Source organism: Tinamus guttatus, unplaced genomic scaffold, assembly GCF_059628265.1.
Source record: "Tinamus guttatus ecotype Peru unplaced genomic scaffold, ASM5962826v1 Tinamus_guttatus_pri_ptg000386l, whole genome shotgun sequence".
Lineage (NCBI taxonomy): Eukaryota > Metazoa > Chordata > Aves > Tinamiformes > Tinamidae > Tinamus > Tinamus guttatus.
Genome location: NW_028288920.1, coordinates 333,038 through 353,050, shown reverse-complemented (window position 1 = coordinate 353,050; position 20,013 = coordinate 333,038). Strand labels below are relative to the sequence as shown.

Genomic DNA, 20,013 nt, shown 5'->3' with positions numbered 1-20,013 from the left:
TATGGCATGCAGTAATGATAGATTGTGAGCCTGGAAAAGGGAGTGCATGGAAGTTAGTACATGAGGCTTCACGCGAGGAAGATGAGACAAGTGAAGCCAACGAGTGGAATCCCCAGCTTCCTAATTCAGCTTCCGTGGGGACGCTCGAGGAGGGAAGGTGCTGCTGTGAGCCCTTCACCCGGGTTCTGCCGCCTGATCGTATCTTGAGGGTGTTGGAAAGAAAATCCCGCGTTCCCAGGTGTTGCTTTAGGCTGTCCTGCTCCCAGCGCGTTGTGCGGGGCTGCAGGGAGCTGCTCGCGCCGCCCTCGGGGTTATCCCGGGTTAGCAGCGCGCACAAGCAGCCGCACCGGGGCCGCATGGCCAGGCAGCTCCACACGAAGGACTTGTGCTGGCATTGAAACCGGGGGGGACACGGGTTGGAGCCGACGGGGCAGGGACGGCCATGCCGGGTCCGGCCGCGCGTCCCGTCCCGGGGCACCCTGCAGCCCCGGTGCGGAGGAGCCGAGCGGGCGCCCCGGGGTGCCACCATCCACGGGCAGGCGGGGAGCTCTGCCGCTCGCCGCGGCGCTCCTCGCAGCTGCCCCGTGTTGCATTCCGCAGGGGAGTTCACGCCAGAAATGCAGCTGAGGATACGGCAGGAGATAGAGAAAGAGAAGAAGGTGGAGCTGTGGAAGGAGCATTTTTTCGAGAGTTACTATGGGCAGAGGTAAGACATTCGGCTGGTTTTGTTTCCCTCTCTTGCTTGGCCAGGAGTTTCCCTTGCTGAGTTTTGGGCTTTAATAAACTTCACTCGTCCCGTAACAAGGTCTGGTTTCCTCTCACCGTCTCCTCGGAGCAGCCCCGGCCAGAGCAGTGTTGGCGCTTTCGGGGAACTCGTAATGCTCTAACCTTGCTTGAGGGCGAGATTTAGGCTTGCCACCCTTACCCTTCCCTCTCCTTCCTCGGGCGCTTTGGGAAGCTCCTCCCTTAGGACTCCCTAGGGTAATTCCAGGCAGCTGAATGATCAGCCCCTGGTTTTATGTGTCTGAGTGTGCCTGGACTCTCGCGCAGTCACCGCGCCAGGCACAGGCACAGACACACACAGCGGCTAAGGAGCAGCTTCTCCCTCCTGCAGCTTTGCCGTTAGCTTTCACCCTTGTCCTTGGAGCACCGGCCGCTCTCCCTGCCGTGCACCCGGGATGATTTAACACTCCACAGCAGTTGCTTATGCTAAACCCTGTTTGGAAGCATTCTGACAGTTGGAGGCTGAGCAGGAAGCAGGTAGGTTTGCACTTGCACGTGACAGACTGCGATACAGAGTGAAGGAATGGGCGTACTTATCAAATAATTCAAATAACGGTTAACTCGGTTCTCCTGGTGCTGAAAACCAGAATATACCATGGCCGTCTGTGCTGGCAGAAGGGGTTGAAAATCAAGTTCCTAAGAGCTTCTTTGGTAGATCCCCATCATCTCAGTCATAGCAGTCTGCACCAGACTGACTTCACCAGGCTTTATGGATTCATGTTTGGGCAAAAAAACAGATTTGCTGTTTATTAGGAGGGACGTATGAGTTTAATCCCACGCCAGACGTCTCTCCAGGAGTTCAGTCCCCAGTCCGTGCATTTCTTCCACCACGGCAGAGGGAGGAACACAGCAGTGGAAATGCCCAGGCTTTTGGTGATGCAGGAGGGCCTACGTTACACGTGTGTCATGTAACAGGGGGTTGGTTTAAAACATAGCTAAGAAGTTCTGTTTCACCTGAAAACCTCCAGTGCTGCCTTTACTTCCTAAGATTGTGCTATAAAACTGCAGGGGGGAATGACACTTTTCGTCAGGGCATGGCACATGGAGAATCCCAAGCGTGCTTTTTTCAAACTGTGTTCCAAAATAAAAATTCCGCTTTCCTTTTCAGTTCTGGCCTAAGCCCCGAAGAGTCGAAGAGGCTGACGGCGAACGGCAGCCCTGCCGAGACGGAGAGCGGGCGCGCGGCAGCGCAGCAGCCGAGATGCCCCGCGGCCGCTCCGGCCGCGCTCCCGGCGGAGAGGACTCCTGCAGCGGAGCCCCCGGCACGAGCGGCGCCGGAGGCACCGGTGAAGAAAGGAGCGGAGGAGAGACGGGAGGACACGCAGCCCAAACCAGCCAAATCCGCAGGGGCCTCCGTGTCCTCGGACGGCGGCGCGGCGAAACCTGGGGAGCGCCCGGTGTCCAGGCCTCCGAGAGCTGGCGGAGAAGCGGGCCAGGAGAAGCCCCAGGCTGCCGGGAGGCAGCAGCCCGAGGAGCCGCGCGCTGCGCCCAAGGAGGCGCCGGGCAAGGAGCCCGCGGGCACCTCGGCCATGGCCCCCAGCAAACCAAAGAGCCCCGGCGCGGGCGAGGGGGCAGCAAGCGCGAGCGGGCGAGCGGCCGCCGCAGGCGTCCCGGAGAAGCAGCCCCCTGCAAGTGAAGAAATGGAAGTGAGCGTCGAAGGCCACAAGAGGAAGTCGGAGGAGCGGGAAGAGGTGGCCGTGACGCCCGAGAAGAAGGCGCGCGTGGCGGAGCCGTGCCGGCCGCCGGCGCCGTTTCGGGGCCAGCCGCAGCCCTTTCCCGCGGCCGGCCCCGCGGTGCCGCGCGTGCCCCCGCTCAAGGTAGGGAGCCCACGCGCTGCACTCGCACGAGGGTGCTTTGTCGGTCTGCTCTACCCCCGTGTGTGCATCTTGTTACCTGCTTGTTATGGTGGTGAAAGCACTCGATCCGAACGTGAGAAAACCCTTTGCTCAAGGGACTCTGCTGGTGGGGTTCGGTTCAGTAAGCTTCCTAGCTTGTATCGAGCTTAGAAACTAAATCACCTGTGATTAAAACAAAGCCACCTAGAAATGGTATAGTTACCATTGATGCCAGCTGATTGCAGTGTGGCCTCAGGCTAAGTAGCGGGGAAAGACTATTTTAGGGAACATGTCCATTGCAAAGAGTCCTTCAGCTGCTGAGGGTCAGTAAGACTCTGCATGTGAAAGGAAACAGGCAGTAAATCACCATTAGAAAAGGGGAGATGGAAGCACGAAAGTAGAGTTTCCAGCTTGGAAAATGGTCTTGCAGTTGAGATCCAGCCCCTGGGATTGCAAACCTGCTCCTGAATCTCCAGGAATACCCAGCTGGCAAGTAATAACCAACCTCATTTCAGGCACTGGATGCGCTTACAGTCAAAGAAGCCACAAGATTGCGTGTGCACAGATAGGTCTTTGTTCAGTGATGTTATACTGAACAGCAGATATTAAATGGATGAATCAGCACATTGTTTTTTATGCTCATAGGTACACAAAAACACAAGTTTGATTTCTGTAGAGTAGGGTCAATGCTTTTTCTTAGAATTGCCTCTGTTTAAAGCTTAACTCTGTGGCTCGGGGCCTTCGGCATATGGAAAATAGCCCAATCCCTGCATTGCAGCATCTCCTAGGATTCTTCCCTACCAGGCAGTATGCAAGCAAAATTTTGAGAATGGTTCATTATTTACATTCTGTTCACCAGTACGTATGGCCCACAAATGTGAAAGCACTAATGAAATTTGTTGGTGACACAACATTGGCGGAAGGCTGTCAGTAAAGAGAACAGGAGTATCCCACGGCGGGGACGGTTGACCTTCCAGTGTGGTGTAAGCAACACGAGAGACAATTTCCTAATGCAGATCAGCAGATAACAACACACTAATGCATTTAATGGCGATTGGGGGTAGTTTCCTCTGGAAGGAGAACGTCGCATTGGAAGGGGTTCGCGTCGAGGCTCAGCGCTGGGGTGGTGGCGCAGAGTTTGGGTCCCTGGGAGGCTGGAAGGAGCCCGTGCCCGGGGCTGACCGCGGAGCCCACGTGCTCCTGTTTGCCTGGGGTGACACCGCGGCGTTCCCAGCGCTCTCGGCTGCGTCTCACGCGCTGCCCTCCGCTCTCTTGCAGATCCCCGTCTCCCGGATCTCGCCGATGCCATTTCCCGGGGCGCAGGTCTCTCCCCGGGCGCGCTTCCCCGCCGCCCTCGGCAGCCCGTGCCGCACGGGCGCCCGCACGCTGGCGGACATCAAGGCGAAGGCGCAGCAGGCCCGGGCGCAGCGGGCGGCCGCCGCTGCCGCCGCCGCCGCCGCCTCGGCGGGGGGCTCCGTGCCGGGCCCGGGCCCGGGGGGCGGCACCGTGGAGGCCCCCGGAGCTGGAGGCAGGGGAGGTCCGCGAAGGCCTCCCCTGTGCGGCGCCCACGTGGCAGCCGCGGCGGCGCCGCCCGCACGTCCTGGCGGAGCACAACTACAGCCGGGCGCCACAACCACCACCTCAGCGCTAGCGACGCCGCCCGCACGTCCTGGCGGAGCACAACTACAGCCGGGCGCTACAACCACCACCTCAGCGCTAGCGGCAGTGCCTGCTCGTCCTGGTGGAGCACAACTACAGTCAGGCGCCACAACCGCCGCCTCAGCACTAGCGACACTGCCTGCCTGTCCTGGCGGAGCACAACTACAGTCGGGCGCTACAACCGCCGCCTCAGCGCTAGCAGCACCACCCACCCGTCCTGGCGGAGCACAGCTACAGCCGGGCGCCACAACCGCCACCTCAGCGCTAGCGACACCGCCCGCCCGTCTTGGCGGAGCACAACTACAGCCGGGCGCAACAACCGCCGCCTCAGCACTAGCGGTGCCGCCCGCCCGTCCTGGCGGAGCACAGCTACAGCCGGGCGCTACAACCGCCGCCTCAGCACTAGCGACGCCACCCACCCATCCCGGTGGAGCACAACTACAGCCGGGCGCTACAACCACCGCCTCAGCGCTAGCGACGCCGCCAGCCCGTCCTGGTGGAGCACAACTACAGCCGGGCGCCACAACCGCCGGCTCAGCGCTGGGCGGAGCAGGGAGCCCCCCAGCCATGGCGAAGCCGCCTGCTCATCCTCGCGGAGCACAACTACAGCCGGGCGCTGCCACAGCCACCTCAGCGCTAGGCGGGACGGGGAGCCCCCCGAGTACCCCTGCCCACATGGCCACCGGGGCCACCTGTGTCGTGGCCGGTGTGAAGGCGGCGCCCGCGGCCTCGTCGGGGACCGGCTTGGACGTTGCTCGGAGCAAATCCCCCCCGGCGCCGGCTTCACTGGCGCCCGGAGCCGCCGCCGCTGGCGGGGTGACGTCCGCGACGTCGGCTGCCTCCTCTCACGCATCGAGCCTTAAAGCCCACGGGAGCCCCAGCGCGAGCGGGGCCCTTCCCAAAGCGAGCTCCAGCATCCCGGCCAACAACCCGCTGGTGACGCAGCTGCTCCAAGGGAAGGACGTGCCGCTGGAGCAAATCCTGCCCAAGCCTCTCACCAAAGTGGAGATGAAAGCGGTGCCCGTGGCTCCTCACGAGGACAAGGGGGCCGCCCTGCCCGGCGCCACGGCCGGGGCAGGGCCCGGCGCCGCCGCCGAAGGCAGTGACGGAGCTTCCCATGCGGCCACGCCGCAGCTCGGGAAGCTGGGCCACAACAGGCCCCTGCACAACATTCCAAGGACATTTCAGCTCCTCTCAGGAAAGGACCCCGGCGGTGACCAGCACCAGTGCCAAGAGCCGCTCAGCAAAGCCACGCAGGAGCAGATCCTTCAGACCCTCATCAAGAGGGTCCAGAGGCAGAACCTGCTGCCGGTCCTGCAGCCGCCGCAGCTGAACCTCCCCGCCTCGGCTCTGCAGGTGGAGAGCAGCTCCGCCGGCCAGAGGTTCGTGCTGGGCTTCATGGGCAGGAGGACATCCAGGCCTGCCATGTCCGGGCACTACCTGCTCAACATCTCCACGTACGGTCGCGGCTCGGAGAGCTTGAGGAGAGGCTTTTCCCTGAACCCCGAGAGCCGCGTGTGTCCGAGCAGCCCCGCGGGTGCTCCCAAGGCGGAACGCGGGGAGTGCGAGGAGCTCGCCGGCGACGGCAGCGGCAGCGAGGAGGGAGACGCGGATGACGAGAGCACGGGTGACGAGCAGGGGGACGGGGAGGCTCCTGCTCACGGCGAGGTGCCGCAGAGCAGGAGCTCGGCCGATCCCGGCCTCCTCGCCGCGAAGAGCGCCAAGGCGGAAGCCGTGGCGGCCGCGCAGGCCTTGGATGGAACTGCCTTAGCGAGGGACTTTCTCCAAGCCGCCCACGAGCAGGTTGCCCACGCCATGAGGGGGAAGGCGCCCGGCGCCCCCGAGCTCTCGGGCTCCGCGGGGCCCTCGGACGCTGCCCGGCGGCCGTCCCCGCTGCACTGCCACGCGCCGCCCGCCAAGCCGCTCCTCGGGCCCAGCTACAGCGGCACCATCAACGTCTCCACCTCTCCGGACGTCAAGCAGGGCTCCCTGGTGACCGGGCTGGCCGAGTGCAACCAGCTGTCCAGCAGCATGGGCAACGTCATGTCCTTCTCGGTGACCGTCACCACCATTCCCAGCAGCCAGGCGCTGAACGCGGGCAGCCACAGCCAGAGCCTCCCGGCCCAGGCCTTTGCTGAGGACAGCGGCATGGAGGATTCCCCTTCCAAATGTTACTGCAGGTTGAAAGCCATGATCATGTGCAAGGGCTGCGGTGCCTTCTGCCACGACGACTGCATCGGCCCCTCCAAGCTCTGCGTCTCCTGCCTCGTTGTGCGGTAACGGGGACGGGAAACGGGGACGAAGGCGCCTTCGGTCTTTGCCTGCGAACGAACAGGGGGAAGAAACAGGAAATTTACTGCCTTGCACAAGAGACACGTTACTGAATCAGGAATACAGAGCAGAGATCTTCTTTCATTCAAGAAAGAGCACCTTGTACAGTGAGTCTAAACTGAGCTCAACTACGTGAATTGTGACAAGAGTTTGCACTTAAGGAATTATGTAAATATGTCACATTATTTTGTTGAAAAGTATTTTTTCAGTCTTTTAGGAGGTAGCGTTTGACTAGTACTGCAGTGTCATTGCCCCAGCCTGCCCTCCAGCATGTTTGCTAGATGGGGGAACGAGCCCCGGGCGAACCTTTAGCCTCTTGGTTTTCTCTTGGCAAAGAGAAGAACTGGATAATGATGAATTGAAACCCTTGTGCTGCCCCGGGCAGAGCCCCGCGGTGGGCTGCGCTTGAGTTTGGGCTCAAATTCCCCTGGATTGGGGCTGCAGAAGCGGGAGCTTTCCGCGATGGCCCCTGCGGGCGGGCGGCCCGGGCAGTCCCGGCTGGTGCTCCCGGCGCTTTGGGCAGCCCGGAGCTCGGTTCGCTGCTGGGAAGCGCTGGAAAACGCACCCAGTGCTCCCCGGAGCATCCGAGGGCTTCAGTCACTCGCATGAGCCGGCACCGCCGTGCTCGTCGCTGGCTCCAGGCCCCGTGTAAAGCAGAGATCACCAGATGTGCTTCATTTCTGGGGCTGCAGGAGCCGGGGCTCCCGGCACGCGTTTCCAGGGAGCTGGAAGGTGCCGTTCCCGGCGCTCTCTCCGCAGAGCTGGCGGGGGCTCCTACCCCTCCGTGACGGGCCGGCTGCTCTCCCCTCCATAGGGAATTTTAGCATGGAAACGGGCGTCGTGTCGGCCGCAGCGTCCCCCTCGGCGCCCGTCCCTGCGTCGCACCGTGCCGCGGCCTCGCTCCCGGCCCTGGCGCGGTGCCGTGCGTGTGGCACCGCGGTCCCCCCGGAGCCTCCCTGCGCATTCCCTGCCTTCCAGAGCCGCCGCGTCCACGGAGCGATTCCCTGTGCGCAGAGCGGTGCCGCGCTCTCCGTGACGGCTCCCTGAGCCGGCTGCAGACACGCGGAGAGCCCCGTGCGCCCGGATGGAGCGCGGCCGCGCCGTGCCGAGGACTTGCGTGTCGCTGCTCTTCCAAAGCGAGGGCGTCGGGGCCACGGCCAGCTCCACCGCGGGGCTCGGGAGGGCTGGGAATACTGGATCGTGGTCAGGTAAAAATCTATGTATCTTTTTGATGGAAAAGCACTGAATTCACTTTTAATCCAAAGGCCTTTCTAAGCTGAAGCAATATTAGCGATGTCAGTATGACAAGCTGTGTTATTAGCTGGGTCCCAAGTCGTTTTCTCCCTTCGTTCCTGTTGATTTTACTCCTGCTTTTCCCTTCTCCTCCCTCTGCCCAGGGCAGCGATCCCGGCGGCGCCTTCGTTAGCGGTCGGGAATGTCGCCTGAGGAGCGCGGCGGGTTCCCCCGCACCGCATGGTGCTTCGTTGGGAAAGGATGGAAAGAGAAAACAAGAGGTGCAGAGTAATCGCTTGGTCGTTACAACCGTCCCTTGCTGGGGCAGGAGATCCTCCCTCCGGAGCAGGGCTGTGGGGTGCAGCTTAACAAGACCCGCGATGGGACTTGGTCTTAGTTCTGCTCATCTCGAATTCACTGGGGAGCAAAGTGACGCCGATCCGGAATTACGCACAGCTGCCTCGATAGCCAGTGGTGGAAAGACTGTAGCTATTAAATGTCCTCAATGTTTTTAAAGCTACCACTTAAATATCAAACAAACAGCAACAAAACAAGCCCACAAAACGACCCCGCTATTTCTGTTGCAATAAACGTGCCCTGGCAGTGGGGGCTGCCCAGGAAGCAGCAGTTTGGGGGTGCTCCAGGTACATCCTCGTGCCGCTGTGCAGCAAACACGGGTTAGCTCCCGCTCCTGCAATCCCAGGCACCCTCCAGGAGGGATAATCCGGGATTCTGGGCCAACTTGTCCGTAAGAACACCGCTGATGGGGACAGAAACCTCTTGCTCCCTGCTGCCCTCTCCCGTACCGGGAATTCCCGCGGTTCCGAAGGTCCAGGGGAGCGGACGCGTGTCAGGCCGCGCACCTTGGCAGGGAAGAGCCGAGGCAGGAGCTTTCCTCCTTCACTCCCCCCTGCGTTAGCGCATTTGTGGACCTGGAGGAGAGGAGTTGGGCGCTGTAATCCCAATTCCTTCCTCCGTAACGGTCAGCGGCTCCGGCAGGGTCTGTGTTGGAGCAGGGAGCAGCCGCTCCGCGCTCCGCTTGGAGCAGGGAGGCTTCGCGGCACGGCGAGGCCCGGGATGCGCCCGGCTCCCTGCGCTCTGCCGGGGAGGAGGCGGCGGCCGCGGCGCCCTGCGACGTGCGGGCTCGTCCCGCGGCCTCCCAAGCGGCTCAATTTGTTGGCAAATTGAAAAAAAAAAATTTGTTTAAATTAGCTGTCACTAAAAGCCCCTGTCCTCGCTGTTCTCAGCATGCCCTGGGGTGGTCACAGCACAGGCCCTACCTGCCATTCCCGCTCCTCGTCAGTCCTTTAGATGTTCCAGGTGCCCCTGCTGGCTTTGCTTTCCCCTCCCTTCGGGAGGCTCCTTGGGAATCCCCTCTCTGTGCCCCGCAGCTCCCGCTCCGCAGCCGCCCCAGGACATTTCCGCAGGCGCCAGGCGCTTCCCTGCACGGCGGAGCGCCGCGCGTGACGACCCGCCGGTTTACAGCTCCCTTCAGTGCCTTAGTTCTCTCTCAGCGGTCAGCACTTCCATTGGGCTCCTCTTGTTCACTTCCCTTGAAGACACAGGTTCTTTTAGCTGCACGGCTTGGATTTTGCCGTATGCAATAAGCATCTCCCTCGGTGGAACTTGGCAGGACAGGATCCCCGTGTCTCCAGGTTTGCAAAAGGGCATGGATAGGAAGCCATAAGGATTACCAGGTATCCGTGATAATCACTCGGCGCGGAGCGTTGCTGCTCTGCCTGGCTGGTGGGGATGGAATAACGTGTTGGAGAGGGGAAAGGGCTGCTGCCCGCAGGAGCGTTTCCCGCCCGGAGGCTCCTCTCCTCGCTCCCCATTCCCACCTCGTCCCACCTTCCCGCCGCTGCTCCCAGCAGGGGGATGGACCTGCTTTCACACTGGATTTGTAAGTAAAGGGACGTGGTCGCAGGCATCAGGCTTTGCTGCCCCGGGTCTAAATGAAAAGCACTTTATAGGAACGCGCTCCCACCGAGGGGCTGCGAGAGGAGCGTTTTCCAAAGCCGGCTTTGCGGCACAGAGGCCACACGGGCAGGGAAGGACACTCGGGCCGGGATATTCCCGTGAGGTTCCCGGTGCGGAACGTGCAGTGAGGGCTGGGAACACCAACTGGGAACACTCGGGCCTGGATATTCCCGTGAGGTTCCCGGTGCGGAACGTGCAGTGAGGGCTGGGAACACCAACCGGGAACACTCGGGCCTGGATATTCCCGTGAGGTTCCCGGTGCAGAACGTGCAGTGAGGGCTGGGAACACCAACTGGGAACACTCGGGCCGGGATATTCCCGTGAGATTCCCAGTGCGGAACGTGCAGTGAGGGCTGGGAACACCGAGCGGTTCCTGGGAATGCGCCGGGGGTTGGGGCCTTTCCCTTCGCTTGGGCTCCCGCTCCGTCCCGGTGCCGGTGCCGCTTCCCAGCGGGTCCCCCGGAGCTCCCTTTGCTCTCTGGGCTCCCCGGGCGTTCGCTGCCATCACGAGATCCAGAATTTTCTTCCTTGCCTATTTTTTTTAATGCTATACGTTTGATATAACTGAAGATCAATTTTAAGAGCTTACAGTAATATATTTTAAGTAATATATATTTTTAGTATCTATAAAAACGATGATGGTTTATGAGCTAGATGAACAGGGTATTGGCAGTCTGCAGTTTCTCAGCAAGGCCAAGAGTAGTTTTGCTGGCAGGAGAACTGAACGGATTCTGATTTTCTTTTCCTTCCATTAATGCAATAAAAACGGGAATTCTTAAAAACAAATCCACTCTTGTTTACTAAATGGTTTTCTTCTTTCGACAACAGGCCTGTAAGCAATTTAGAAGATACTAAAACTCTGTCTGTTGCCTTTTTAAAAGGGATTTAAATTGGAATAGAGGGTATGTACAGAAAAATCAAGTTGACACCATTTTAAAAGTTGTATTTTTTACACAAATAATATAGAAAAATCATATTTTACATAAGAATTTTAAGTATTTGAAATATGTATATATATACTGTATGTATGTCATATATTCTTTATTTTACATTTTCAGTGTATTAAAAAGTATTTGAGCTGGTTGGATTTGAGTATGTAATAATGTTAAAGGCAAAAAAGGACTAAGAGGAAGAGAGGGAGAGGGGCCGCGAGTCCTGCAGGGAAACCAGCTCCGTCGGGAACGGCTCGGGGGCAGTTCCGCAGCTTCAGGCGGAGCCCACGGAAAACCGGGTCCCGTCCCGGGGCCGCTCCGTGGTTCCCCCTGTTCCCACCCTTCCGTTGGCCCCGGAACCGCCCGCGGGAGAGGACGAGGTGTCCAGGGGGCCCTGGTGCCGCCTGCGCGGCCAGGCACAGGCCGGCCCCGACGCTACGCGGGCAGGCGCCATCGGAAGCTGCTCAGTTTGGGGGCTTGGGGGGTTTTCTGGTTTTTGGGGATTTTTTGGGTGCCACTGGAATTTTAGTAAATTTGCCGCTAGCTGGAATTCTCCCAGCGCGGTGCCGACGCGTACCCAGAGTGCTGGGAGTGCGAGGAAGCACGGTGGAAGCAGCTCGCGTTGTTCCCTGGGTAGGGATTTAGGTGAACGTTCCCCGTGAAGGCCGGTGCACCTCCGTAGCTGTCAGAAATGGGATCTGGGATCCGTGTGCTGGGATCCGTGTGCCGCTTCCCGGAGGAAGCTCCAGGCAGCGCTGGGCCCGCTGCTCCCATTCCCAACAGCAGCCCTGCTCCCAGGAGCCCGAATTTACGGACGTGGAACGTTTTTGCCAGGCATTGCTGCTCCAGTCCCTGCCGGCTGCAGCGGAATGGCCGTTTTTGCCGTAATTTCCTGCGTTCAGGAATGTGAGCTCGGTGAGGAATGACAACTCCAACTGCAGGGGAGCGCAGGGATGTGTCCGTAACGGGAGGCGTTTGCAGCGTTCCCTGCCCCGGGAAGGGGAAGGCGGCTGCGTGTGCGGCGGCCGCGCGGCCGGGTCGGCCTCCAAAGGCTCCAAGGTGGGAAGCAGCAAGGGGGGTTTTCCCAGCGCTTTTCCCTTAGCCAAGCCAACCAACCAGACACGGCGCCCAAAGGCTCCGTTCACCCTCGCGGTCTGCGCGGGGCCTCCCTCCGAACCGTTGCACTATGAGGAGCTCCCACTGTGCGAGCAAACAGACGTATGCAGAGCGCGTGTGGGCGCTGCACACGTGTGTGCACACACGTGTACACGTGTACACACAGCTGTGTCCCAGCCGGGCGTACGGACACGGCCGGCGTCACCCCAGGCCTCTGGCAACGCCGCAGCTCGGGCAGGTCCCGCAGGCCTGCGCTGGGATTACAGCTGTTGGAGCTGTTTGCGTGTTCAACATAGACGGGATAGAAAAGAAATCCTGTACGAGTAATGTGGTTTGATCTGCTGCACTTTTTAAGGAAAAGAACCCCCTTCCTAAATCCCCTGGTACTGCTGCATCTCCCATCCCTCCCCTTCCCAACTGGAACCCAAGTGGTCCCTGTATCCTCGGTGAGGCCTCTCGGCTGCTGCAGCAGAGATTGCACTGGGCGAAGCCGGGCCAGGCGCGGGGCCGAGGCCGGCACAGCCCGTTCCAGGGCCAATCCCGGGAATCCGAGCAGGGAGCAGCGGCCGGCAGCGATGGGAGGAGCAGCACGGCGCAGCCCCGCAGGTTTTGCTGCACGAGGCCCCGCGCCGCAGGCTTCGCTGCAGGTTTCCTCTCCGAGGGGCCCCGGGGAGCCACGCGCTGCTCCCGGCGCTGCCAGCGCCGGCCGAGCCGGGAATCCTCCAGCCCTTCGGCAGCAGCCGGAGGAAGCACCGGCAGGTCAGCGTGCTGCTTTCCCGCCACTATCCCAATCCCAGGCGTTCACGCGCTGCCCGGGAGCACCGACGGCAGGGAGGGCTCCTGTGCTGCTGCGATGCATCCCAGCAGGGTGGTTCTGCAACAGGGCTCCCTTGTGCTGCTGTGTCGGATCCCCCCAGCTTCCCACCAGCACCAAGAGGGATCTGAGAAGGGCTGAAACCCGCCGGGTTCTGGGCAGTTCCTGCAAGCTCCGGATCCGCGTGCCCTTAGGAGATCATAGCACTTTGAAAGCAAAAGCTTGCCCTGGGGCTCGGCTTCTTGCAGATTCTGTTCCTCTTCCTCTCACTTATTTTTGTCATGTAAAACTACCTGCTTTATAAATGAATGTAAAATACAGTAGTTCTTCAGCACATGGACAATTGTGTATTTTATCTTAATGTTTCATTTTATGTTAAATAAAAAGCATATGATTTTATGGTCATTAGTACTGCTAATGCTTTTTCAGCGCTTCCCTTCTGTCTTTCAAGGCAGCCAGGTCCCCAGCAGTGAAACACAGTTTTCAAGGTTCACATCATGCCCGATATCTGAGAAGTCTTTTCTGTGCATTTCACAGGGAGAACTTTGCTTTAATACGAAGCCTTAGTAACCGCTTTGCAGTAGCCTCCAGCCTCACTTTTGGGGTCCCGGAATGCTTTAGGCACCTTTATCCGCTGTAAATATGGGATATGCTCCTTAAAAGATCAGAACAAGGAGCCCCGACCCGATGAGGGCTTTCCAGGGCTCCTCTCAAAGCTGCAGGAACTTCATCCTTGGCCGGTGCTTTCGCTGCTCTGCAACCACCAGGTCTCCTGCGGTCCGGGTCCCTGTGGCACCAGCTTCTGTTTCTCAGAGAATGGAAACATCAGCAAGGTTAGTTTTTTAATGAAGATGCAGGGAGAACCGTTCAGCACGCGATTGCAGCGTGGTTTCTCTCAATGGACACGTGCAGGTGCAAGTGCAGCTGAAGAGATGGAAACCCCAAAGGAGGAGAACGCGGCGGCGCGCGCGGGCCGGAGCTGCCGTCGGCCCTCGTGCTCCCTCGCAGCCCTGTCTCACGCTCCCGTCCTGCTGCGGGGCTCTGCTGAGCCCAGTCCTGCCCAACCTCAGATATCCTCAGCGAAACCAGCCGGTATTAGCCAGCTGATATTAAAATATCAGATAAGCTGATATTAACCATCACGCCCGCCTTGTGGAAGAGCTAGAAGACCCAGTCAGAGAGTACTGGACGCCGATGCTCTATTATAAAAGTATTAGACTTAATTAGAAAGCCCAAATATGACTTTTTTTCCCCAAATGTCAACAGGAACGTCCCGACTGAGGCCGAAGGCACCAGGGCCTCCCGCTGCTGCCTCCCCTCCCAAACAAACCAGACTTGGGGCCTGCAGCCCGGGGCTGAAGCAGCTCCCAGAGCCCCGTGGTCCTGGCAGTGTCTTTGGTGACCCGCTGGAAACGCTGCGTCCCTGGGAACCCCACACGCCTGTTGGTTGCTCAACTCCCCCTCGGACACTGACGGGGGCACAGAAAGTCCAGAACAACTGGAAAAAAAGGGGCTTCAGCAGCTGCTCACGAGGTGCTGCCTCGTGTTTGCTTTTAGTGAGAATTTCTTCTTGCTCACCAAACCAACGAAACTGCATCCTGCTTAAGGCAAGGGCAGCGAAGCCGTTTGCTTGCATTAAAAAAGATTAAAATTCAAAATTGCTGAGTGCTGACCCCATGTTTCAGATTCTTGCTTTGCAGCCCTCGTTGAAGCTTTGGCCTTTGATAACATGTGAAATCCAGCGTGGCTGACACCAAAAATCATGGAATTAACGCAGTCAAAGCTCCTGTGTGAGGTTCCCTTGCCCATCATGTGCCGCTAAAAATAAATTAAATTAACTTCACGTCCCAGCTTGATGCAGCATGTTCATTCTCCCTTAGTTAAACTGGACCGCAGCATAATTACAGCTAATTACGTGTGCCTTCCGGTGGATCCTGAGTGCTGGGATGCAGCGTGGCTTTGGGAAAGATCCCCTCTCCCTCCTCCTTGGGTGTGCTGAGCGGAACCGCTGCTCCCCGTGCTGTGCTCCCATCAGACCCTATCGCTGCAGAAACAGGAGCGAGAGAGCTATAGATACAGGGTATAGATAGCTAGCGATACATATAAACACATATTTATGTGTGTGTAGATACAGACATATAGATCTGGATACACACACGGGCTGTCAGGATCTTTCTTTGGGGTTAGCTAGCTCCTAACATGTACCATTGTGGATCAGCAATTTTAAGGTAGAATTTAAAGTCCTGAAATTATGGTGTAAATGAGACCAGGAGGGCACCATACCCGTTGTTGCCGTTTCGCAGTCCGGACTCTCTGTTATTCAGCCCACGCTCTGTTCCCGCACAGCCGTATCCGGAACAACTTCACGGGGAATTGAGGAATGTGGCCAGCGTTGGGGGGAATGAAGAAGGGCCGATACAACCCCCTGGCTGCAGAAGGAGATGGGCCAGGGTTAGCAATAATAAGAGACATAAAAGCGTAACAACAGCGTGATGCAGCTGGTAGCATTTATCAGTGCAGACCGCCCGAAACAGATGTTACGGGGCATGAAGATGCGACCAGAGTGATGAAGAGGCTGCAGATAAAATATGGAGAGCAGGGAGAAGACAAGGACGAGGGCAAAGGCTCAAAGGATTCCTGAATGTGCCCGCTGCAATGGGAAAGGGGCAGGCAACAGCCTGGGACACAGCCAGGAATGAGCTGAAACAGCAGGAAAAGCCGGGAGGAGCCAATATCTATTTGGGAGCTAGCAGGGAACCCACACCTGGAATCCTTCCTTTGCTGCCCGAGGGCATCCGAAACTCATTTCCTTAATTTACTGGGGAGAGCAACTAGAACAGCCCGAGCAGATACTTCGTCTTTAAATTGCCGGTTGTTTGCACGGTTGGAAAATGAAACCGAGTCTCTGCTCCAGGTCTCTTCCCAACGTGGGAAGATTTGTCAGGTGCCAAAGCTGGAACTTCTTTGGTTGTTAGGAAAGAACGTGCATAAAATAACACTGCTTCTCTGGTCATTCCCTCCTGACCACCCTCGTTACCCAAAATTAACGAGTTCAGCTTCAACAATATCTATCCACAATTTGATGACGCGTACCGTCCATAACGGCTTCAAAGTCACATTAATATTAGTAAATCAGACCTGCACAAAGCACGTAATTGCGAGCATTAATTAATAGCTACATCCGGCACATTTGTCTATTTTCTTATAGCAATTTTCTTACAAAGATTATCCCTGTGGTGCTACTCAGCCTTTCCTTTGAGGAAAGGAGTGCTTAAGAAGAATAGGAAGATACAAATGCAGTTTCCAGAGAAATAGATATTTTAAGGAAACAGGAATAACTGAATGAGAAGGCCAGTCTGAGGATAACAGCAATTATTTGAGGGCTTACTCCCGAAGCCATCCGAAGGATGGCAAGAGATGGATTCAACATTTTGAATAATCATAAAATAAAGCAAAAGGAGAAATTGTGCAAATGCACTCGAAGGAGGATCAGATTTATCTGTGAGATTTCTGTCTCAGATTCTGGCCAGTAATTCAGGACATAGCTCTCCAAATACTCACTTTCCCAACACGAGGAAATAAAAACTGTTACTGAAAAACGCTTATAGATTACAGATAATTAAAACTTTATAAAATTACCTCCCAGCCACTTATGATGGCCACAGTGAGTGGTAATGCTAAACACTTCTAATTTGGGTTGCCAGAAAAATTCAAGTAGGTGCCTATTTATTCTGTTACTACGTGTTAGCACTGCACAAATTCTACCCGTGCTGAGGAAACCAATGGTCTGGACAGCAGAAGACCAGGTAAAAGAAACTACACAGATATATATTGTCGCTACCCAGAAGGGACAAATTAATTTTCTGGCACTATACTTCACTGGAATATCTTCCTGTTCCTATTTTTTTTTTTCCGAAGGAAGCAGGAAATTAGATTCCATGATGAAGAACACGAAAGATGTTATCACTGGAACAGCAGCTCCTCGGGCTGTCGGTGAGGGGTGCCGACCCCTTTGCTTTTACTGCTGCAAGAGGATAGAGGTTTTTGTGAGAAAAACCTGACACGCCGAAAGACAAATGATTGTTTTCTAGGAAGAGTGACGGATTTCACGGACAACTGCTCCCCTTCACGATTAGCTTAAATCTACAACTTAAAAAACAAACAAACAAAAGAGTCCCTGGAGGGAGAAAACAATTTTAAATATTTCTTATGATCCACTCTGAAGGGATCCTAGGGTGCCTAGACGAAACTGAAACATCTAGTATTTAGATTTCTAAAGCTGGTTGCCATGATCTCTGCTGGCAGGGTTGGCTTCACAGTGATGAAGACAATTTAAATGTGTTTTTTTTTCCACCTAACTCCAACACGGGGATGCTGTTAATATTCACAAAACCATTGTGCATTTTCACTGCCATTTACACCCTGTTGACCCAGATTTACTGCATTCTCACCCAGCCCAGCTGGATTTTCTCCCCTCTCATCCTCCACATCTTCCTACTCCCTGGGGACCAGGTATCTCCCGAACTGTCTGCGCTCTCCATGCACAACCTAACAACCCTATTGCTTTCCCTTAAAAACACCATGTATCTTGCAAGAGGAACCATGGCATTTCTCAGACGGGAGCCACATGGAGGGAGGCGGGACACACATTCCCGAGGAGATGCCCACCTGCCAGTCTTACTCAGGAGATGCACAACCGGCTGCCAGCAACAGGTAACGGGGATAACTGCCAGGAATACGGTTATCCGGAGACTGGCGGTCAGAGAACGGGGGGGAGAGGCGGCTGCCTGCAAAACCTGTTGTTTTTAGGGATGGAGCGACACAGCGCGGGGCGGTTCTGGCGGACCCGAGCGCCGCCCGCCATGTCGCGCGCGGCTCCCCTCAGCGCAGCCCGCGGGCAGGGCGGGGCCGCCTGCGCGACGCGCTCTGCGCATGCGCGGAGCCGGCGCGCGCGGGAAGCGGCGCGCGCGCGAGGCCCGGGAGCGCGCGCGCGCGCCTGTCTACAGGCGGGCGCTGATTGGCCAAGGGGAAGGGAAAGGGGAGGGGAGAAGAGGCGCCCGCCGCGTGATTGGCTGCCCAGGCAGCGTCACGCTCCGCAGAGGGGGCGGGGCTTGCGAGCTTTGCCTGCGGATTGGTTAAGGGCGGCGGAGCCGGGGCAGGCCAGCGCGGACTGGGATTGGCCGGCGGGTGCGCGCCCCCGCCGAGGCGCTCTCTGATTGGCTGCGCGGCGCGAGGCGGCCGGGACCGTTGGAGCGGAGCGGCTGAGGCGAGCGGTGAGCGGCAGCGCGGGCGGCAGCGGAGGAGCCGGTCCCGGTCCCGGTCCCGGTCCCGATCCCGATCCCGATCCCGATCCCGATCCCGATCCCGATCCCGGTCTCGGTCTCGGTCCCGGTCCCGGTCCGACCCGTGCCTCCCGGGAGACGTGAGTGCTGGGGGCGCGAAGCAGCGGGCGGGCCCCGGTGCCCCCCGAGGAGGTGCCGGCCGGGGCGCTGTGGGGCCGGGGAGGGCTGCGGGCCCTGCCGGGGGCCGTGCGGCCCCGGGTACCCTGGGGAGAGGCTCGTGGCTGGGCACTGCCGGCCGCGGAGGCCTTGGCGGCCGCGCTGCTCTCCTTCGCGTCCCTTTAACAATAGGCATAATCAGCGCGACAATAGCGTAATCATTTACCATAATCGTCCTGGGCGCTCCAGTTTGCCCCGCAAATGAGGGGGGGAAGGATTTTAATTTCTTTTTCCTCTAGAAGAACAAAAACCCCAAGTCTTCTCCTCCCTGGCTTCTCCAGATATTACAGTGAAAACTGGTGTGGGGTTTGATTTGAGTGGCCTCGGTTAAAGCTATCCAGGGTTGATTTTGTAAATTTATGTATAGTTTGCTCCTAAGAAACATAGAAAATGATTGAGGGCTTTAAATATAGTTCATTAAAATAGTGATAAACGTGGTATTTTGGAGTTGACAGTTGGAGGCCTTTTAAAGTAAAAAGTTTGAATATTTGTTCATATAGAATCTGAGTCCTAATCTACACAGAACAGCAGGGGTTTTGTTGTTGTTGGGTTTTGTTGTTGTTGTTTTGTTTGTTTGTTTTTTTCAAAGAACCTTCCCCTATCTCCCTATTTATTTATTTATTCATTCATTCATTCTTAGGTTGTCTTTAAATGTTCGAGGAGGGAGCCAAGCTCAGGGAAGTGGAATTTGCCTTGAGTGGATTCTCTGTGTAATTCAGGTAATGTCTGTTGTGTCTGTCCTGCAGTATTGACCTCAGAATCTTGTATTGCCTGACTGGTTTCATATGCGTGTTTGTTCCCACTCATGTAATTTAGATCAAATTTTTTCCTTAATGGCAAACTGTAGGTGTGGTCTGTTGATTTGTCTGTTTTCCAGGGAGCTGTTAACATGTACAAATACTCTTATGTGAGACAATTCTCTCTTGGGGAAAAAAAATCCAAACAGTTGTAGTGTCTGTGTAGCAGATCTCTTATCTAGGAGAGGTGGAGCGTGATGAATATTCTTATGGAGACCCTGCACGTGTTTTCTGTGGTGCTCGAGGCAGTGTGCTAAGAGAAGGGGAGTTCCTGGTTACGGTTTGATCAGCAGCGGGCGTTTCTCCCCTAAGAAGTGCTGCGTACTTTCAGTTTTCCTTTCTCATTCTCCTAACGCCCGTGTGCTGTGCCAGTGAGCTGTCAGAGGCGCTGTCCTGGAGCTGGTGAGTTCCAGGTTTTGGAATTTGGGAGAGGCTGGATTGAAGAGCTGGGTCGTGTTAAGACACACTGTTTTCAGACTGTTGCTTTGGAGCAAGCTTTGGGTTAGAGGGGATTCAGCTGAAAGGGTTGCTGACGTGACGGGTTCTGTGCAGGGAGGCTGGGCAGAGGGTGGCTGAACATGGGCAGCGCGGGGCAGCCGAGGCAGTAACGCGGTGGGCGCTGCGGGGGCTCTTCCGAAGCGGCTCCGGACTCGGCGTTCCCGTGGCGCTTCCTGCAGCGTCGCTGCTCCGGCCCCGCAGAGCCGATCTGCCGGGGCGCTGCTGCACACAGAGCTTTCCCCGGCCGCCACCTTGCCCATGTTGTCCCTTCCAGTCCTCCACGGGGTCTGCTGCCGAGCGTTCCCGGGATTCTTGGCCTCGTTTGCCGCCTTAGTTTATGCCCGCTTTACCGCTGTGGTCTTGCTCAGGAACAGAGCTCCCGTCCAGGTGTTTGGGATGTCAGATTTTGCTGCCTGCTTGTTACGTGATCTCGTCGTTACGTGTTAGGATCCAGTAGACTTCAGCACAACCCCTTGTTTGATCTATGAACATGGTCCCCTTTCTCCAAAGGGATTCCTTAAAGTGATTCCTTAAAGC

General features: G+C 57.2%; 1 protein-coding gene across 1 annotated transcript in view; it reads left to right on the top strand.

Annotated features, from left to right (window-relative positions):
* ASXL2 (ASXL transcriptional regulator 2) overlaps positions 1-6,824 on the top strand; it is a 58,041-nt gene extending 51,217 nt beyond the window's left edge. The window contains exons 10-14 of the mRNA XM_088530764.1: positions 601-706; positions 1,892-2,600; positions 3,897-4,159; positions 4,195-4,816; positions 4,992-6,824. Coding sequence (XP_088386890.1) covers positions 601-706; positions 1,892-2,600; positions 3,897-4,159; positions 4,195-4,816; positions 4,992-6,557 — 3,266 coding nt within the window. The 3' untranslated portion in view covers positions 6,558-6,824. The remainder of the gene's footprint in view (positions 1-600; positions 707-1,891; positions 2,601-3,896; positions 4,160-4,194; positions 4,817-4,991) is intronic.
* Positions 6,825-20,013: the final 13,189 nt, after the last annotated feature.